This window comes from Dioszegia hungarica, assembly GCF_025882075.1.
Source record: "Dioszegia hungarica strain PDD-24b-2 chromosome Unknown MKK02contig_32, whole genome shotgun sequence".
Lineage (NCBI taxonomy): Eukaryota > Fungi > Basidiomycota > Tremellomycetes > Tremellales > Bulleribasidiaceae > Dioszegia > Dioszegia hungarica.
In genome coordinates, this window is record NW_026515781.1 from 705,573 (window position 1) to 722,437 (window position 16,865).

Sequence of the window (16,865 nt, forward strand, 5' to 3'; positions counted from 1 at the left end):
ACTCACGGCCTAACCACAGCCACGGAGCCGACCATCTCAACAGACAAGTACAGAGATAGGATACAGTACATACAGAAACATGGTACAGCTAACCAAATAAATACGTGAATGTCATGACACGCCTTCCCACAGGCACGAGTCCTCTACGCCACCCCCCGAACCCTAAATGTTCCGCTGCAGCCCCTGTCCGGCCCGCCTCGAAATCATATCACTCAGCCCCATCTCGCTCTTCTGCGCAAAGAACACCCCCTTGACGTCCTCTTTCCCATACTTTTGCCGCATCTTGTCGTCCCGCTCCTTCTCTCTCTGATCCTCTACCGCACGCTGAGCTAGCGATTTCGTGCGTTGATTATCCATCTCGTGTGCGCTCGCAGACATGGCTGCTAGTCTGGCCGCGCGCTGTTGTTCCAGACTCTGCGCCTGGGGATTGGGGGCGGAGGAAGTGGGTTGATGCTGGGAAGGGCGAGAGGAAGTGGGGCGGTCCGCGAGGTCCATTGCGGCCGGGCGGGAGGAGTGGGGGATATAGGGCTTGATATCTGGTTTGATATCTTCGTGGCGCGAGCTATGGCCGGTGTGACCGTTGGAGGAAGGGTAGTGACGCGGTGGAGGCACACGCGAGTCGTCCCGCTCGTCACTACGCCGCCGACTCGAGCTGTCTCGCCGAGGACCGTCGTCCCTTCGCCGCCGGGGAGACTCATCCCTGCCTCGTCTCCGATCCCGGTCATCGCGCTCCCGACGAGGAGAAGACGATCTCGAGCGGTATCGAGACCGCCTCTCATCTGTCCGTTCGTCCGAGCGCGAGTCCCGCCGCCGCCGCTTGTAGTCGTCCCGGTCGTCCGAGTAGTCCGAGACGGGTGAGCGAGTATCACGATGACGGTTCCGCCTCTCGTGCCGTTCCTTCTTCCGCTCCTGATACGTCAGCTAGTTTTCTCGAGAAGAATCCTGGGGGAAGAAGAGCTCACCTCTTTCTCAGCCTTCTTCCTGGCTTTGCGCTCTTCCTTGCTCTCGGGCGCCTTTTGCATCTCCTTCAACTTCCGCCTAATATCCGGGCGGTTCTTAAGCGCCTCCATCGCCGCCAGCTCTTGCCGCTTGATAGCAAGCAGAGGATCCTCCCTAATCTTCGCCGCAGTATCCCTCGCCGAATTGGCATTCTGCACCGCGATAAACTCCTTGTGCAAGTTACCCACCTGTTGGATCAGCTCCAGTCCTCGTCATCATTCGTTCCCCCCTCCCTGAAGGAATCTACTCACATTGCGATCCCCCGCCGCCAAGACCTCATCCACCCTCTTCTTACCCAACAAATAATCCTCCATATCCTTCTCCCCCAACCTCTGTCCGCCCAAAGCACCCCCTTCGTTCCCCGGCGCAGCATACATCCAATCCAGCTTCTCCACCCGCTTCCTGCCCGTCGCCGCCTCCTGTAACCGCTGCAACTCGGCAAGCTGCCGTTCCTCCTCTTGTTCCTTGCGCAACTGCGCGAGCTTCTTCTTTTCCTCGTTCACTTGCTTCTCGGCCTTCCACACGCGCTCTTGGTTCACCAGGAGCACGGGGTGCCAGGACTTTTTCATGTTGAGGTCGCCGCCGCCCATTTTGACTAGGTGTTTCGGGGTTGGTTTGGGGTAGAGAAGAGGGGTGCCGTGAGGCTACTACCAAGGGCAGTATTGGGACGCTGGTGGATGTTCTGACTAAGGAGATGTACAAAGGTAGAAAGCAAGAGTCGGCTGGCTGGCTCTGACACGCGCAGCAGTTGGGTGGCGAATATTAGGTTCCGCTCTTCCTTGTAGCGAGTGGCAGCTACTAATCTGAGACATGCAGTCAGTGTCCTCCTTCCAGATGCATCCGGGCGCCAGGCTCGATAGACGGCAGTCCAGCGTACCCACAGGCTAACGAAGCCGTGGAGGAACATTTGGCGAAGTGAAGACATGCATATTGGCGAGGGATACATCGCGAATCGCCCCAACCAGTTTCTCACAAGCGACGAGCAGGACAGGCTTGCCAGTAGAGAGTCAGGCCAACTTTTAAGATGGATCCTATGAGTCAGCTTTGACACTAAGCGGCCATAAAGCCAGTTCTCAAGGACTACGCGCGACGACAAATCGAAAAAAAGGTGGTTCCGAAATTAATGTGGAAACGCCGTCCCCCGCACGACCCCATTGGTATAGGGCAGGCGGTCTATTAGGCAGGATACCAGCTCTTCCTGAAAAGAGCTTTGATGTGCGCTAAACCTAATCGCCTCGAATTCCTGTGGGGTTTGCAGGTATCGGGCACTGTCTAAGAAGGTTGCGGTTGGGGTGTGAGGGATTGTGGGGGGTTGGGTAAAGGAAAATGAGAAGAACTTTTCCTTTCGGGAGAGTGGTATGCCGAGTCTGAACAAATATGTGAGGGGGATATTGGAGAGCGGCAGAGAAGCTGGCAGGGAGGAAATAGGCAGAGAGGTCACTCACTCTCAAGCCATCCCCTCATCTGCTGAGCCCGGTGAGCGAGCTCGTTCTCAGCTCAATGCCCTCACTTAGGTAGCGCACATCAGCAGGTCAGCGGATGTCACACAAAGGCAATCCGGGACGGCATATCTTCAGATGAGAAGGTTGAGGTAGATTGACAAGCTGAAAAGAGGCGAAATCTAGAGCGAGTTTCGTACACGAGTCCGCGGCGTCCGCGGAGTTATGAGACCGACGCACGGATCTCCTTCAACTGCTTAGCTTCGGCCACTTCAGTCTGGTATGGCTTGCATGTAGCATCGCCCAAGCTAGAATACAATAAACACCGACTGGCCAGACCTGCCTCCGGTGTACCCCCTCCCCAAGATCCCGCAAAAATCACCCAACTGCAGTCCTCACGCTCAAACTCCTGACCCGCTCTTTGAAGCCCTCCACCCGCCTCCCAAGCTCCTTCTCCCTCTTGCGCCACTCCCAAACCTGCACCTCTGGGCTCTTCTTCCGGCTCCTCCACCCTCCGCTGGTGCTATCCGCGCCGAGCTGACTTATATCCACGATGCGCGGCGAAGACTGGAACGCCGTTATCTCCCTAAAGAGCAACTTGGACTCTGTTTCGAGAGCGTGGCGGGTGGGCGTTTCGGGTAGGGAGGAGGTGGATGAGGCGGGCGAGTCGGGGGTGGAGGGGTCGAGTTCGGGCACCGAGGGTTCGGGAGCGATGAAGGGGGTGTAGGGCAGTGAAGGGAGGGAGTGGAGTGCCGAGAAGAGGTCTTTGGAGCGAAGGAGGGCGTTTTCGGAGCGGAGGTACCGGATGGCGTTCCGAAGATTCTCGATCTAGTAGAGTCAGCTACTTGCATGGTATATCTCTGACTTTGCGCGACCGCTAGCTTACCTGCTCGACCAGCTGCGACGACTCGGCGCCACTCGGAGCATAGATTATCGGCTCAGAAGATGAAGAAGCGTTTACTGAGAATGTCAGCTTCGGTTCTCGATGTTCCTTAACCGCCAACTGACCTTGTCTCTCCCCTGTACTTCCTCCCCCACCCCCACTCTTCCGCAACTTTGCATTCTCCCCCTCCATAGCCTCCAACTCCCCCTGCATCTGCTCAATCGCGTCCTCATAAACCTTCTCCTGCTTCCTCGTCTTCGCCACATCATTCTCCAACTCCAACACCGTATCCGCCAACTTGCGCGTCGCCTCCAACCTCCTTTCTAGCATCTCCACCTTGACGCCCTGCTCTTGCAGGCTTTGGTCCCTTATCCGAATCTCGCGCAGCATGTCCTTGCTCTCTTCTGTCAACCGCAAAACATTACGCTCGGTTTCGGCATTGAACTGCGCGGCGGCCTTGATGGTTTCGACACGGCCGAGCCAGGGGAGTGGGGGCGAGAGGAGGATGACGGCGGAGGGTGTGGATTTGGAGGCGGAACGGATCCGAGGGAGGGTGGAGGAGAGTTGGGCCCCGAGGCGCGAGATGAAGGCCGCGATGACGTCCCAAGGGTGCAGGTCTTTTGGGGCAGCGGACTGCGCGGTGACCTCGAGGAGGAAGTGGTCGATGTCGGAGAGGCGGAGGGGTTGTTTGGAAAAGCGAATAGAGGCGGCGTGTGCGCCGATCATCTGCGCGAGCTATAGGTGTGAGCTTCTCGTCCACGTAATGGCGTTTTCCTTCAGCTTACCTGTACCGCAAGATCCACGGCGTTCGAGACTGATACGGCCAGATCGCTCAGCGCCTCGATCAGATCGGGTACCAGCGCAAGGCTCTGCTTCGAAAGGTCTTCCACAGCGCTGACCAGTTTTCTGCCAATATCAGCTTTGTCCCCTCGTTGATGACGGAACGGGCAGCTCACGTAGAAGGTACCCGCACACTCCGAACAAGATCCAGAATCATCTGCACCGGCGCATATACTCCTTCTTCCAGACTAGACTCGCCCGTCTCGATCTCGATGTCTATCTCGATCAGCTTTTATGTGACTCATTGGGCGTCAAACAGCTGCTCACCTTCATCATGCGTCAAACTCAGTATAGCCTGCCTGGCAAACCCAACAGCCGCAGCAAAGTTGTCCAGGTCAGCTTCGAGATTATAAGCGTATCCGAGTTGTTGTTCCACGATGTCCAGGTCGGGACGGGCAAAGGTCGTACTAGCCAGGTGCTCGAATTGCGCAATCAAGCTACTGAGTCAGCTTTCATCACACCTTGCACACCGCAGGATCGGCGTGACTGACCTAGCCAGCTCCCTCGCGCAATTCATCTCGCTAAACCCATCCCCCTTCGCCGACCCAATCCACCCATCCACCCGCCCCTCCACACCCGTCACTTCCAGCAACACCTTGCCATACCCCACCCACTCGTCCGGCGTGGACCGCTGCATGATCCCCGCGAACCTCGCGTTGATATTCGAAAATTGTCGGAGCTTGCCTCGGAGCTCGCACACGCCGACGAGAGCTTCCGACTCGGCCATGTGCAGTGCGGAGGGGAGATTGTGGATCGTGGCGATGGCGTTGGTAAGAAGGTCGATTTTGGCCGAGAGGCGGTGGAAGAAGAGGTAGAGGATCGTAGAGTCCGCGTCGGTCTCGTGGTATGCATCTGGAAGGTAGGACTGGGGTGTAAGCTTGGTCCAACGTGATATTTTGGAGGCCATGAGCTTACTGTGATGATCCGCGTCTGTTCAGCAAGCTGCGCAGCCTCCAGCTTTCTCAGATCCATCTCGATCGTCTTTCCCTGTGCCTTTGTCGCAGAGCTCTGAAGCTTGATATTCAGATCCATGAGCGCCTGGGCCTGTTCGGACGTAGCGGCCGTCTCGTGTTCCTGCGTCGCTTGTTGAAGACGGAGCTCTTCAATCTCACTACAGGATCAGCTTGTCTCTCATCCATGGCTCGGATCGAACGGAAAGCTGACCTCTGCAAGCCAGTGACGAGCTCTCTAAATTGCGCAGAAGTAGTCTCCAGATCATAAATCATCCCGTCCAGCTCGGCCGATCGACTTCGCTCATCCCTCAGCTGTCCGGAGATCCTGTCTGCGAGCGTAAGCTATGCTCAGGGACAGCGTTGTCTCCGCGTGCTTACCTATCTCCGTATTGAGCTGCTTTTCCGCCTCCACATGATTCTCCTCCAGCTCATCATTGAGCTCTTTGAGCGCCTCAAGATCTTCTATAGTCGCTCGCATCTCCTCAATGTGCTGCACATTGTCAGCTACGGGCCTCCGCTACAATGTGGATTCGTCAGCTCACTTCGCTCATCTGCATGTTCCGCTCTGTGAGCTGCTCAAGCATATCCTCCGCTCCGAGCGCATCGTCCAGCTGGACCTTGAGGTCCTCGACTTGCGCTTCGGCATTCGCGAGCTTGGCTTCGGCGAGTTCGAGCTGGCCTATATATGTCAGCTCTTACTTCAAGCAATGGCTGGGCTGGTTAACTGACTCAGCAGGTCCTCAGACCCAGAGAGCTCGCGCTCCATATCTGCAATCTTGGACTTGTACTCCTTTTCCGCTTCGGTGGATACGTCTCTCAGCCTACACCGTCAGCTCTGGACCGGATGCTCGTCCTTGTCTACCAGCTGACCGTATGAGAGCCTCTTTCAACCTCTCGTTGTGTTTCTCCAGCTGCACATACGCCAAGCTCGTCCGTTCCCCCTCAAGTCCACTGACAGGCTTCTCGTACTCCGCTACAGCAGTCAGCTACGTCCTCACGGCACTCCTGTCATGATACAGATCGATCTAGCTCACCGTTCTCCTCCTTCAACAACGCAACCTCCATCTCCAACTCCGCAAGCTTATCATTCAGCTTCTGCACTTCCGCTTCGGCCGATTCCGCCTTCTCCTCCGCCATCTCCCTATCCAACGCGGCCATTTCCAGCTGATCCATCGCTTCGGTGGCTTTGGCCTCAAGCTGGGTGTTCTCAGAAGAAAGATCTTTGGATTGGCGCTGGGCCGATGTGAGCGAAGCTTGGATCTCGAGGAACTTGGCTGGAAAGGGTCAGCTTGAGTGGCTCACCATCTAGAGTAGCAGCGAGCTGACCTTGTAGCTTGACTCTGGCCGACCGGAGTGTGTCCGCCTCAGCAGCCTTCGTCTCCAGACTCCGTATCCTATCCTGGTCCTCCACCTTTCGCCCCTCCAGTATCCTCACTTTGATACGTAGCTCCTCCAGCTCGTGCTTGAGCACAAAAGCAGCAGAGGCTGATTCCTCGGCTGGCGTAGGTGCTCGAAGGGGTATGGACTCTCGAGAGTGTCCCCCTATGGACATGGTGGACGAGAAGGACCGGTTGTGCGAGGGTCGTGACGCCATATCTGTTGATACTGGGGTTGGTGAAACGGTAGACCTGGGCGGGGGAGGTGGAGGGGGCATGGAAGAGCTGGCGCTTGCGGGAGTTGGCGATACATTACGCGATGCTGATGGATCATCATCGACGTGCGTAGAGGCTTGACTCGGCGCTCGGACGCCCGGGCGGGGCGTCGCTTCGGAAACGGAAGGTGGGCGCGGTATGGACGAAGCGACGCTCGATGGGCGGGGAGCTGGGATGGCGGACGGGGTAGATGACTTGCGGGACATGGCGGCGGAAGAGGTGGTGGTGGACGCCATAGAGGTCGACCTGATTGGAGTAGAGGGTCCTGCCCGGACTGGAGCTGAAGACTTGCGCGGGGAAGGACCGCGTGAGGTGGTGGTCGAGGCTGAAAGGGATGAGGATGCTTGAGGCGCGGGCGGCGGTCGCATGGAGGTCTTCCGAGCCTACACAGCCGTTAGCTTTGATCCCTCCATGAGTCAGATCGTAGGTTCAGAAGCTCACCGAAGCCGGTCTGGGCATTTCCAGCACTTTGACCTGACTCGGCCGGACAAAGACCCCATGATTAGGTTGACAATCAAAGTATCGTTCGCCTTTCACTGAGCCGTCGTTCTTTCCTACCGCTTCGAGACTGTCAGATCAGCTGCTGCTCATAGACCCATGGAGATCCTACAACTGAACTTACAGCTCCACTCCCACCCACTTGCCAGCCGAGAAGGCCGGGTTGGTTCCCGACCACCGCACATGCCCGATCCCAGAGGATACCTGGACTCTCGCGCCTATTGGCGCCTCGGGAGTGGTCATCTCGGCTTTAGGTACATCACTTGATCTTCCCGCTCCTGTCCAGAGGCCGTTGAGGAGGAACCAGGGTCGTTAGCTGTGCGAAGGTGTATGTATGGTGCTTGTCTACGCGTGAAAGTTAAAGTGGACCAAGCTCTGGACGCGTTTTACGGCAAGGACGTTTCAGCAACAACTGGCGCCACGTCATCACACCCATCCACAGCGAAAGGAATTGATACCCGTACGCAAGCAAAAGTCAAGCCATCTATCTCTTTGTCCTTCCTTATACCTTGCTATACCTATACAGCCATGTCCGAATCAACATCCGCAGCGCCCGTAAAGAGCCTCAACGAGTGGCACAGCCCGTCCAGCCGGACAGAGGTCATCCACGAGCTCATCCACGGCGTCGGTACGTCGGAACCCGCTTGCAGGTGTCACATGGCGAGCTAATAGGATAGACCGATACAACCCTACGAACCTGTCATATATGGAGGAGTACCTCCAAGCGCAGGTCCAAAGCGGGGAATATGATCTCCTCGCATACCTTGCCGTTCTGAAATTGTGAGCCCTTCCGATCAGATGAACGCGGAGGGGGCTGACCGAACAGGTACCAGTTCAACCCCCACATGTCAAATCCCGACATCATCACCCACATCCTCCTCAAAGCGCTCTCGCACACCGTCCACGGACCCGACTTCACTCTCTGCCTCCACTTGCTCCGGGAACCAGCGGCCATCTTGTCCGATATCGACTCGGACGACCAGAGTCTGGTGGTTGTCTTGCCATTCTTGCAAAAGCTGCATCAGCTGAGCCGGACGTGCCAGTTTACGCAGTTCTGGTCGGAACTGAACGGCGAGTCTGAGGGTGCGAGCAGTACGTCCTATCCCTTTCATTGCTGGGATCTAGCTGACTCCCTAGCCCTGCGCGATGTCTACCTCCCCCAAAACCCTCATTTCACATCTACGACTCAGCTCAACTTTGCCCGCTCCATCTCTTCTAGCTTCTCACGGATAAAGACGGCGCAGCTCGCGCGGTGGTTGGACCTGTCAGAGGGGGAGGTCAAGCAGTGGGCTGAAAAGGCGGGATGGAAGGTGGATGGCGAAATGGTGGCGATTCCAGGAAACGGAGACAACGATGTCAAGGCGGGTGTGGTGAATGAGCAGGTCGAGCTGAGCCGTGAGTGTCTAGTCCGGCTGGGATCGTGTCATGGAAGAATCGTTGCTGACGGGGCAGAATTGACAAAACTTATCGCTGCTGCGGCTTACTAGATTACGTGGGCATCAGGCCCGGGGGGATCATGCGACTTTACACCACGGATCTCATCTGCTGCGACGTCCAAGTTTCGTCAACTACTGATACAACACACTCATCCTACTACAAAAACGTTGACTCTCCCAGCATTCTTACAATCTTACTCGATGTGCGTGGTCTTGGCCGAGGGGTACCCAAACAGCCTGCCAAACATGCTTTCTAGTATACCGACTTTGGGTGTCTCCCCATCGCGTACGGGCGTGTCTGTTTCGGACTATGACGCTGATCAGGTCGAGGGCTACGCCGGAGAGGTATGGACTCACGGGAAGCGCCGTATGACCCTGAGCCTTCCTCTTCTCCTCTGCGGTGATTTCGTCGACCTTGTCCACCCATGGGAGTACGGAGGGCTCCAGGTAGGCGTCCGTGTCGACCGGGTACTGCGCGATATACCACTCAAGAGACGCCTTGATCGGTTCCTCGAGCAGCACGCGTTCCAATTTGGAGGATAGCTTGGAAAGCGAGCGGGATCCGGTCATCCTTGTTGGGCAGGTAGGTGGACACGGCAGGGCCATATCCCGATTCCTTTGGTGCGGCCTGTTTGAACCAATCGGTCGGGACTTGGGATTTCGCTTCCAGCTCCGTCACTAACTCGAGGAAAGTCGAGACATGTACTGCGCCATCAGTGACGACCGTTCGGCCCCTAGGAAGAACGCAACGTACCGGCGGTGGTGGCCATCTACCCTGTCAGCTCTCAGCTGTGACACCGAGCATCTTTGAGATACGCACTATCTCGTTGTACCAGCACATGTCGTTATAGCGTTCCGTCTCAATGTCATTGCCAGGATCCGCCACACAGGTGAGCCCATATCGGAGCCGAAGCTCGTTGGTGATCTGCCGTATCTGCATGCCGCGATTGTAGGCGTCAATCCATATCTTGTTGATCCGTGTTCGCGATAACTGCACAGTTCAGCAGGCAGACGTACACGCGAGCTGCAAACTTACGATGATTTACTCCTTGGTACCATCTCCAGGGTGAACAAAGTGCGTGATAAAGATGGACTGTTCGTCTCGCCAGTATCTGCAGACCTTGCTTGCACGCAATTTGTTTTCGCAGCAGGAGTTTCCGTTCATGGTGATGAATTCGTACGACTCCTCGGAGAAGACCTCTGGCACAAGGCGAAGCAGGGGTGTATAATATTGGGCCATGGAGAGGGGAATATGGTGTTTTGTAATATGTGATATCGAGGAGTATTGATATAGTGGCCAGAGCTTGCTTGGACGCCCGCGGGGTATGTCAAGAGGGTCACAACTTGGCGTGACTCAACGGAAGGGTGATTGATGTGCATACTTATTGCTCTGAGATACAAGTGTTTCTATCAAGTTAGCTACTCATCACTCCGTCTACCCTCCAACCTCCTGACGGGTCAAGGTCTAAGTCTTCTTAGCCGTCAATCTTTTTTGAATGATATCGGAGGTTCGAATCGTAGAGAGGCTCTTGGAAGGTAAAAGTCCCCAATCGATGTAATCAGCGATGGAGGTGTGACATGTGAGACATGTTTGGACTCTGCGGGCATGACCACCGGCTATACCACTGGGCCGCAGCCAATGCAGAGGCTCACGCTCACCCTCGCCAGTCCTCCAATCTTGTCTGGCTGCATCAGCGGGTGGAGGTATGACCGTGAGTGGGGCGCCTGCCAACATACTTCAGACGAGCCAATAGCCAATATGCGAGCATGCCCACTCAAGCGAGTGATGCCTTCGGGTCCGAGCCGGTCCGACGCGGATGCAAGGAGCGCCACACTATCAGCTTGTGGTGAGATCTGCATCAGTACGACTGACGTTCCTTAAGCTCAGCCTCATGGCTCCATTCCGTACTATTCAGACCTGGTTGAGACGAACATTCTTTGCTAGTCGTTGTAGCGCGATAGCTGTTATTGTGGGGTGGTAAGTTGGCAGCAGGTGGGCGCTCAATGGCAACAAGTTGCCAAAGCGGTATATATTAGTCTGATTTTGGGGACGCGCAATCTGCTGCGGTGCACCGGGACTCTCGTACCCCCGTTGCATAGCGGTGGAGGGCTAGCTTAGGCGCGGAATCTGGCCAAAGTTTTTGCTCCAAGTCGCGGGTTCGATTCGACCCAAATTTAGTTTCTTTTTGTTCCCACTCACTTCTGGTCCTGCGTGCTGCACCGCCCATCGCTGCATGCTTGACAATGATTCTTGCGTGCGTAGTACGAGCTTGTCTCCGCGGCTGTAGAGGCGGATGTTGAAGTTTCCAGATGTACTAGATATTGCAGTGCAAGCGGTGCGACGGTACTACCGCAGAAGTGCTCACTGGTCCATTCTCGATTGCAGAGTTGGGTGCTGCGCTGGCCGTGACGCGTGATGCGCGCAACATGCCTGCTCATTGAGTCTGCACATGTGCTTCGATCCCGGATTTTGAAGGCTGTCAAACAGTCACAAACACGCGGAGAGTACGCGGAGGCATCTAGACATCTATAACGTTACCGTAAAAGTTCGTAAGACCGATCACCAAGCGTCGATCTTTCCTGACACACAACTTAAATTACCGTGCCTGAGCTCGAGCCCTCTAGGAAAACTTTAAAGATCCTCCTCTTCTTCATCTCATCTCCAGCTACAAGTCCAAAATATGGACGTTCAGTGCATGCTGCTGCAGCGGTCTTTCCATTCCTGTACCCGTCCCGTGCGCACGAGCGTCTGTAGATTGCTTCCGCCCAGCGTACCGCCACATGTGCGGCGTTTCAAACCCACTCCGTAAGTTCGCGCGTGAGGAGTACATGGGTTTGCGGTGGGTGTTGACTGCTTCCGATAAATACAATCCAGGTGGTGCGTCATGACGATGCTGGCGGTACCAGCATTGGGTCCGGCCTATGTCTGTTGATATCGTGACGCACGAAAGTGTGACTCACGGCGAGGCATAGGTTAGGCCGGATGGAAGTGCTTAGCGGGTGTGCGTTTCCGCGCCACCACTAGGGTCCGGGCTTATAGCTCCATGACCCTCCCGCTTAACAGGAGAGCGCCGGGTCACCACAGATCTCGCTTCCATACCGGGGACTCACCCACCTGGACCAAGGGCTCCTGAGTCACAAAGGCTGTAAGCCGAGACCGAGGAGATATTTTTGTTGCGTCAGTGTCCGGCAAGACTTGACATTAAAGGCTAACCCGCAAGAGGCATACCATCGGACACAGGTACATGAGCACCGCAGAAAAGCAGACGCTCCAATCTCGCCGAGCGGCTTCGTTCAGCGTCGTGAACACGCCGCCTGCGCTGAGTACCTGTGCGCATACTACGACCACCCCGCTCCAGCACCACCTGTCGCTGTCTGTTGTACTGCATATTTGTGTTGCAACTATGAGAGCAGAAGATAGGGCTTATCGCTGTGGGTGGTCGCCCGAATCCTGCCACCCCTCGCTCCCGGCAGGGACCGCACGATATGGTGTCCGCTCCAGTGGACCAAGCCTCGCAGTAGCCCTGTTCCTGAAACGGGACTGCGAATCGCTTGAAGCGGTATTTAGACGCGCTTGAAACGAGCCCTTAATAAGGCACGAGGTACGAGTGGGAAATAACGCCACTTTGCTCGGACGCGCCTTGTCCAAACCTTATCCTGACAATCTGCGACGACTTACGACTCTATCGTCGTCCATTCCTCCACAGCTACCGTCTTCTGCATTACAGCTTGCTTCTCACACACCTCTCCTTCTCCTCAAAGCTCGGCTCGCCGGACAGAAGGCCGCAGGAACGGCAAGAAATCGCGAAGGGTCGACGCGTTTTATCATTCGCCACAAGTCGCGCGTTGACAGACGCGGCAAATCAGCTGCGCAACTATCTCGTCAACATCCCATATCTTTTATCTTGTCGTCTACCGCTGCCGGTCAGCACGCCTCCGCCTCCGTCCAGCCCGCGCCAAACGTTCGCGCTCGGACCCATCGGACCCCTCCCGATTTCTCCTCCGTAAACTTTGTCCCTTTCGCCAATAAGGGGCGGAGTTCTGGGGGGTTCCTTTGGGCCTTCTCGGTTTACCCTCATGCGTTGAGTTGATATCAACTCTTCTGTATCCCTCTTCCGACCACCTCTCACCGCCTCTCGGACTCGGCCCACCACACTCGTTTACGATCACGCTCATTGACGACAAACCTCACGATCTCCACACTCATCTTCGGCGACCTCAAAGTTGACGCGAACCATCACTCAACTTATCGGTCAACCACATGTCGCTGGCGTCTACTTCTACCTCGGATCTGGCTGAAGAGGAGAGGAGAGCAAGGAAACTGGAAGCTGCAAAGAAGAAGGTGAGTCGGCAGCTACTCCCGGACAGGAGGAAATGACAGAGCTGATCAACTAGCTCAAGTCGTTCCGGGCAACCCGCACCTCCGGTCCCTCTTCCGCGGGTCCCTCCCACACCCAGACCGCCTCTGGGTCATCTACAAAATCCTCCCTCGCCTCTCGCTCCCCTCGTCTCCCATCTACCGTCCTTCCCCTCTCGACCGAGAACGGCGGCAACATCTCGACCCACGTCCGCGTCAACAGCAAGGGGAAGGGCAAAATGCTGGATGGCGGTCTAGCGGAACCGCTCGGTCGGGTTGGACCAGTCATGGGGCACGAGCGAGTACGGTCCGGGGCAAAAGCGAGCGGGCGGCATCGACGGCAGATGTCGTCTATCTCTGCTTTGCCCCACTCGCTCTCGCTCCAGCGACCGCCGGAGGCAATGGTGGAGGAGGAACCGGTATCTCGGCGGGCAGGAATACGGATGGCGGAGTTCAAGCTCAATCTACCTGTCCCGCGGGAGATCAATCTGACGCCCGCGACGCCGCTGCTGGAGACGAGCGAGCTGGACGACCCTTTCGGTGGGCCTCTACTAGCGTCAGCGCCGGAAGAAGCGGAGAACGTTCATGCGGTCAAGCAGCGCCTTTCTGCCTTCTCGTTCGGTGCGAAACCGGGCGCTCTTCCTCCCTCGCCCTCGAGATCGCCTACAGGCTCGCCAAACCGTCGGACCCGCATCAATCCCTCACTCCTCCCCTCCCTCTCACTCCGGTCGCAAGAGCTCAACTTGCCTCCTTCGCCTTCCAGACCATCCGACACCCCCGCTTCAACATCAGCTCCAGCAGGCCTGGATAAGCTCGCGCTTGGTACCCCCGCCCGCCCGCCTTCGCTCCTCTTTACCGGCGCAACACCCCTCATGCCGTCGCCATCAGCTCCACACCGCCTCTCCCTCTCCGGCTTCAACGGAGAATCTCCTATCCCCTCCACCCCACACACACCCGCGCGCAAACGCCACTCCCATACCCGCTCCGATTCCATCTCCCTCTCCGCTCTCAAAATCGGCGCTGTACGACCCATCTCCCTCGGTATCCCCTCATCACCCAGCTTTCCCTCCACACCCGGCTCGCCCGTTAGTCCAGACGAGTCCAAGCTGGGTCCGCGGAGCGCACTGAGCGGGACGCGGCTCAAGTTTGAGCCCTCGGAGGCCGAGATGGCAAAGGAGGAATCTAGGCGGAAGGCTCTCGAGAAGCTCACAGGAAACTCGCCGCTGTCCTCGCCCATCATCGAGGAACGGCCGGCGGAGATATCGCTCCCGGACCTGGAGGACGATACCTCCTCGACCGCCTCGTCGTCCCGCCCGCTCTCGAGCGCATGGGGTTCCGGCACCTTCTCGTTCGGCCGACCAAACTCGCTCGGTCTCCCTTCGGCGTCTAGCCATATTGCTACGCCTATACCCGAGCCGAGCCTGTTTCCTGCTTGGCCAGCGGACGATGCTCCGCCCATGAGCTTTGACAAGTGGTCTAGCGGATTCAAGGAGGAGAGTCTGGGTTTTGGGCTGGAGAGCATGCCGAAGCGAGGTAGCTTCCAGGGAAATCTGGCGGTCCTGCCGGAAGTCGAGGAGATCGAGGAGGAAGAGGATGAGGAACATGTGGAGCATGAAGGCGATACCTCGCTCGACCTGCTTCCGACCACCACGCACGAGGTGCAGTCCACACCTATCGTTCAGCCTACACCGAGCAGGCTGAGGGAGCTACACCTCCTCTCTTCCGGTCCTGTCGGTACACCTGGCTCCATCGAGTCCATCGGATCCTTCTCCAGGGGCATCAATCGCCCCGCCCCGACTTCGCCGACGAAGGGGTACGGGATGATCGGTCGCGGACGTCCTCGGCCTTTATCAGGCATCAGCGCCAAGGCCTCCATCTCCACTACGACTTCCGGATCTACCACGTCTCCTCTGACCGCAACCGTTGTGACGCCCAAAACTGCGCGGATGGCGGGTCCGCGGCGCCGGCTTTCCGGCTCAGGCAGGCGCAGCTCCATCTCCTACAAGAAGGACAGGGACCCGGCTGTGCTCGAGAGCATGAGCGCCGGTAGCTCCGTCTCGTCCCGATGGTCCATCAACGATCGGAGCGTCGTCTCCCCTCCTCCGCCCAACGATATCTCCAGTCCCCCACTTACCTCCCCTCCCGGCTCCAGCTGGGCTCATGTGCCCCGCTCGTCGAACCGACCGTGTCCTCGCCCCAAGTCGCTGGTCGGGCTCGGTATACACCCTAACGCGGGATCAGGGCGGATCCTCTCGGAAGTGCTAGAGAAGGATGAAGGGGATGAGCGGGAACCGCTCGGGCTAGGTCTGGGGATGGGCACTGCGATGGGGGACGGATGGCACTCTGCTCCGCCCGTCTCTGATCGGCCATTCACCTTCCGCTCATTTGGGTCTCTGGAGGAGATGGAGATCCAGCCCGCACGGCGGAGTCTGGACAGCGAGGGAACAACAGGAAGGTGGAGGGACGATATGCTCGAATTGGAGATGGAGAGGGATGCGCTCCGGGAGGATGTGGATGGGTGGAGGGAACGATGTAGGAGTCTGGAGGAGCGGTTGGAGGATGAGAAGCGAGAGTCTGGGATCTTGAGGGATCGGGTCAGGAAATGTGAGCTTGCCCCGAATCGGGTTCATCAGAGAGGTCGGAGCTGATTCCGCAGTGGGCGACCGATTATTGACGCTCTCGACCAACCCGCCTGAATCGCCCGCGCGAAGCACCCCTTCTAGCGGGGTACAGGAAAGTCGGGTGCTCAGCGAGATGCGAGCGCAGCTTTTCAACCTCACCTCCGCTGTCGAGCGAGAACGGCGGGACAAGGAGGCGGCAGAACAGCGTATCGCGGCCCTCGAGGCTCAACTCAAGCCTGTTCGTTTCGCGGAACCTGCCCAGCCCGAGTGGTCGTTCAAGCCGTACCAGTCCCCGCCTAGTACGTTCGAATACCAGCAGCAACAGCCGTATGCCTCAGCGTTGGCTCCCTCACAGTCACCCTCGACATTCGGGACGGGCGGGTCGTACAATTCACCTTGGCCCTCGACACCCATCATCACCCCCGCTACGCCCGCGATGGGCACTCCATCCCACCCCTTCACATCCACTCCGTGCGATACCGATCTCGGCCCCCATTCGTCAGATGGCGAGGCGGAACCCGAGCCCGACCTCAACTCGTTCCGGATGAGAGCGTGGGGCTTCCCTTCTGTCCCCTCTCCGGGTATTCCAAGCGCCAAACAATCCAAACGGGAGAGTTTCTTTGGTCTTTCCAAGGCCCCGCGAGGGACAGGCGGGTCCGAGGCGGAGATGGAGACGGGTACGGAGCTGTACGACGGGGTGGACCTCCCTCCTTTCGTGCTCCCCCATTTCCCGCTCGCTGTCGCTGCCGCTGGGACATTGCCCTTCCAGCCGGCAATGGCCATACCGATGCCGATAAACCGGGCAGTATCGGACCCGGTCCTCTCGCCCGCTCGAACCCTACTGGCGCTAGCGGACGAAACGGCGGGATCGGTACAGATGACCAAGTCGGCTTCGGCGGGGTCGTTCGGCTCGTCGGCGTTGTCTCTCCTATCGGGGTATCTACCGACGAGGTCACCTACCAAGGCGGCGGTGACGGTTGTACCGGAGCAGCAGGTACCTACAACGCAGGCGGCGCTGCAGGCGGGTGTGGAGAGGACAGGGGGAAAGGTGGATATGCGGATGTCGTGTAGGTGTTGCGTTGGGGATGTGATTGAGCTTTGATGTCCATCTGGCGGACACAGTGCGAGGGAGGGAGAGAGGGAAATTGTGAAATTGTTGTTTGCATATACTTATATTTGTTCGGTAC

General features: G+C 57.5%; 4 protein-coding genes across 4 annotated transcripts; 2 read left to right on the plus strand and 2 right to left on the minus strand.

Annotated features, from left to right (window-relative positions):
* Nucleotides 1–162: 162 nt before the first annotated feature.
* MKK02DRAFT_35665 (localization spliceosome protein) lies at nucleotides 163–1,589 on the minus strand (the record flags this gene model as incomplete). Its single annotated transcript, XM_053089235.1, has 3 exons — nucleotides 163–909; nucleotides 963–1,187; nucleotides 1,251–1,589. The coding sequence occupies 3 exons, from the start codon at nucleotides 1,587–1,589 to the stop codon at nucleotides 163–165; spliced, it is 1,311 nt and encodes a 436-aa protein (XP_052941723.1).
* A 1,227-nt stretch (nucleotides 1,590–2,816) lies between these two features.
* MKK02DRAFT_21277 (dynein associated protein-domain-containing protein) lies at nucleotides 2,817–7,507 on the minus strand (the record flags this gene model as incomplete). Its single annotated transcript, XM_053086388.1, has 17 exons — nucleotides 2,817–3,266; nucleotides 3,325–3,419; nucleotides 3,477–4,056; nucleotides 4,107–4,227; nucleotides 4,278–4,377; nucleotides 4,429–4,598; nucleotides 4,653–5,026; nucleotides 5,077–5,272; nucleotides 5,326–5,443; nucleotides 5,493–5,604; nucleotides 5,657–5,793; nucleotides 5,844–5,935; nucleotides 5,985–6,087; nucleotides 6,149–6,388; nucleotides 6,441–7,140; nucleotides 7,208–7,334; nucleotides 7,389–7,507. The coding sequence occupies 17 exons, from the start codon at nucleotides 7,505–7,507 to the stop codon at nucleotides 2,817–2,819; spliced, it is 3,834 nt and encodes a 1,277-aa protein (XP_052941724.1).
* Nucleotides 7,508–7,792: 285 nt separating this feature from the next.
* On the plus strand, nucleotides 7,793–8,751 carry MKK02DRAFT_30918 (armadillo-type protein; the record flags this gene model as incomplete). Its single annotated transcript, XM_053088168.1, has 5 exons — nucleotides 7,793–7,892; nucleotides 7,942–8,044; nucleotides 8,091–8,356; nucleotides 8,402–8,659; nucleotides 8,717–8,751. 5 exons carry the CDS (start codon nucleotides 7,793–7,795, stop codon nucleotides 8,749–8,751), a joined length of 762 nt encoding a protein of 253 aa, XP_052941725.1.
* A 4,210-nt stretch (nucleotides 8,752–12,961) lies between these two features.
* Nucleotides 12,962–16,780, plus strand: MKK02DRAFT_21014 (uncharacterized protein; the record flags this gene model as incomplete). Its single annotated transcript, XM_053086350.1, has 3 exons — nucleotides 12,962–13,042; nucleotides 13,096–15,661; nucleotides 15,714–16,780. 3 exons carry the CDS (start codon nucleotides 12,962–12,964, stop codon nucleotides 16,778–16,780), a joined length of 3,714 nt encoding a protein of 1,237 aa, XP_052941726.1.
* Between the last annotated feature and the right edge of the window lie 85 nt (nucleotides 16,781–16,865).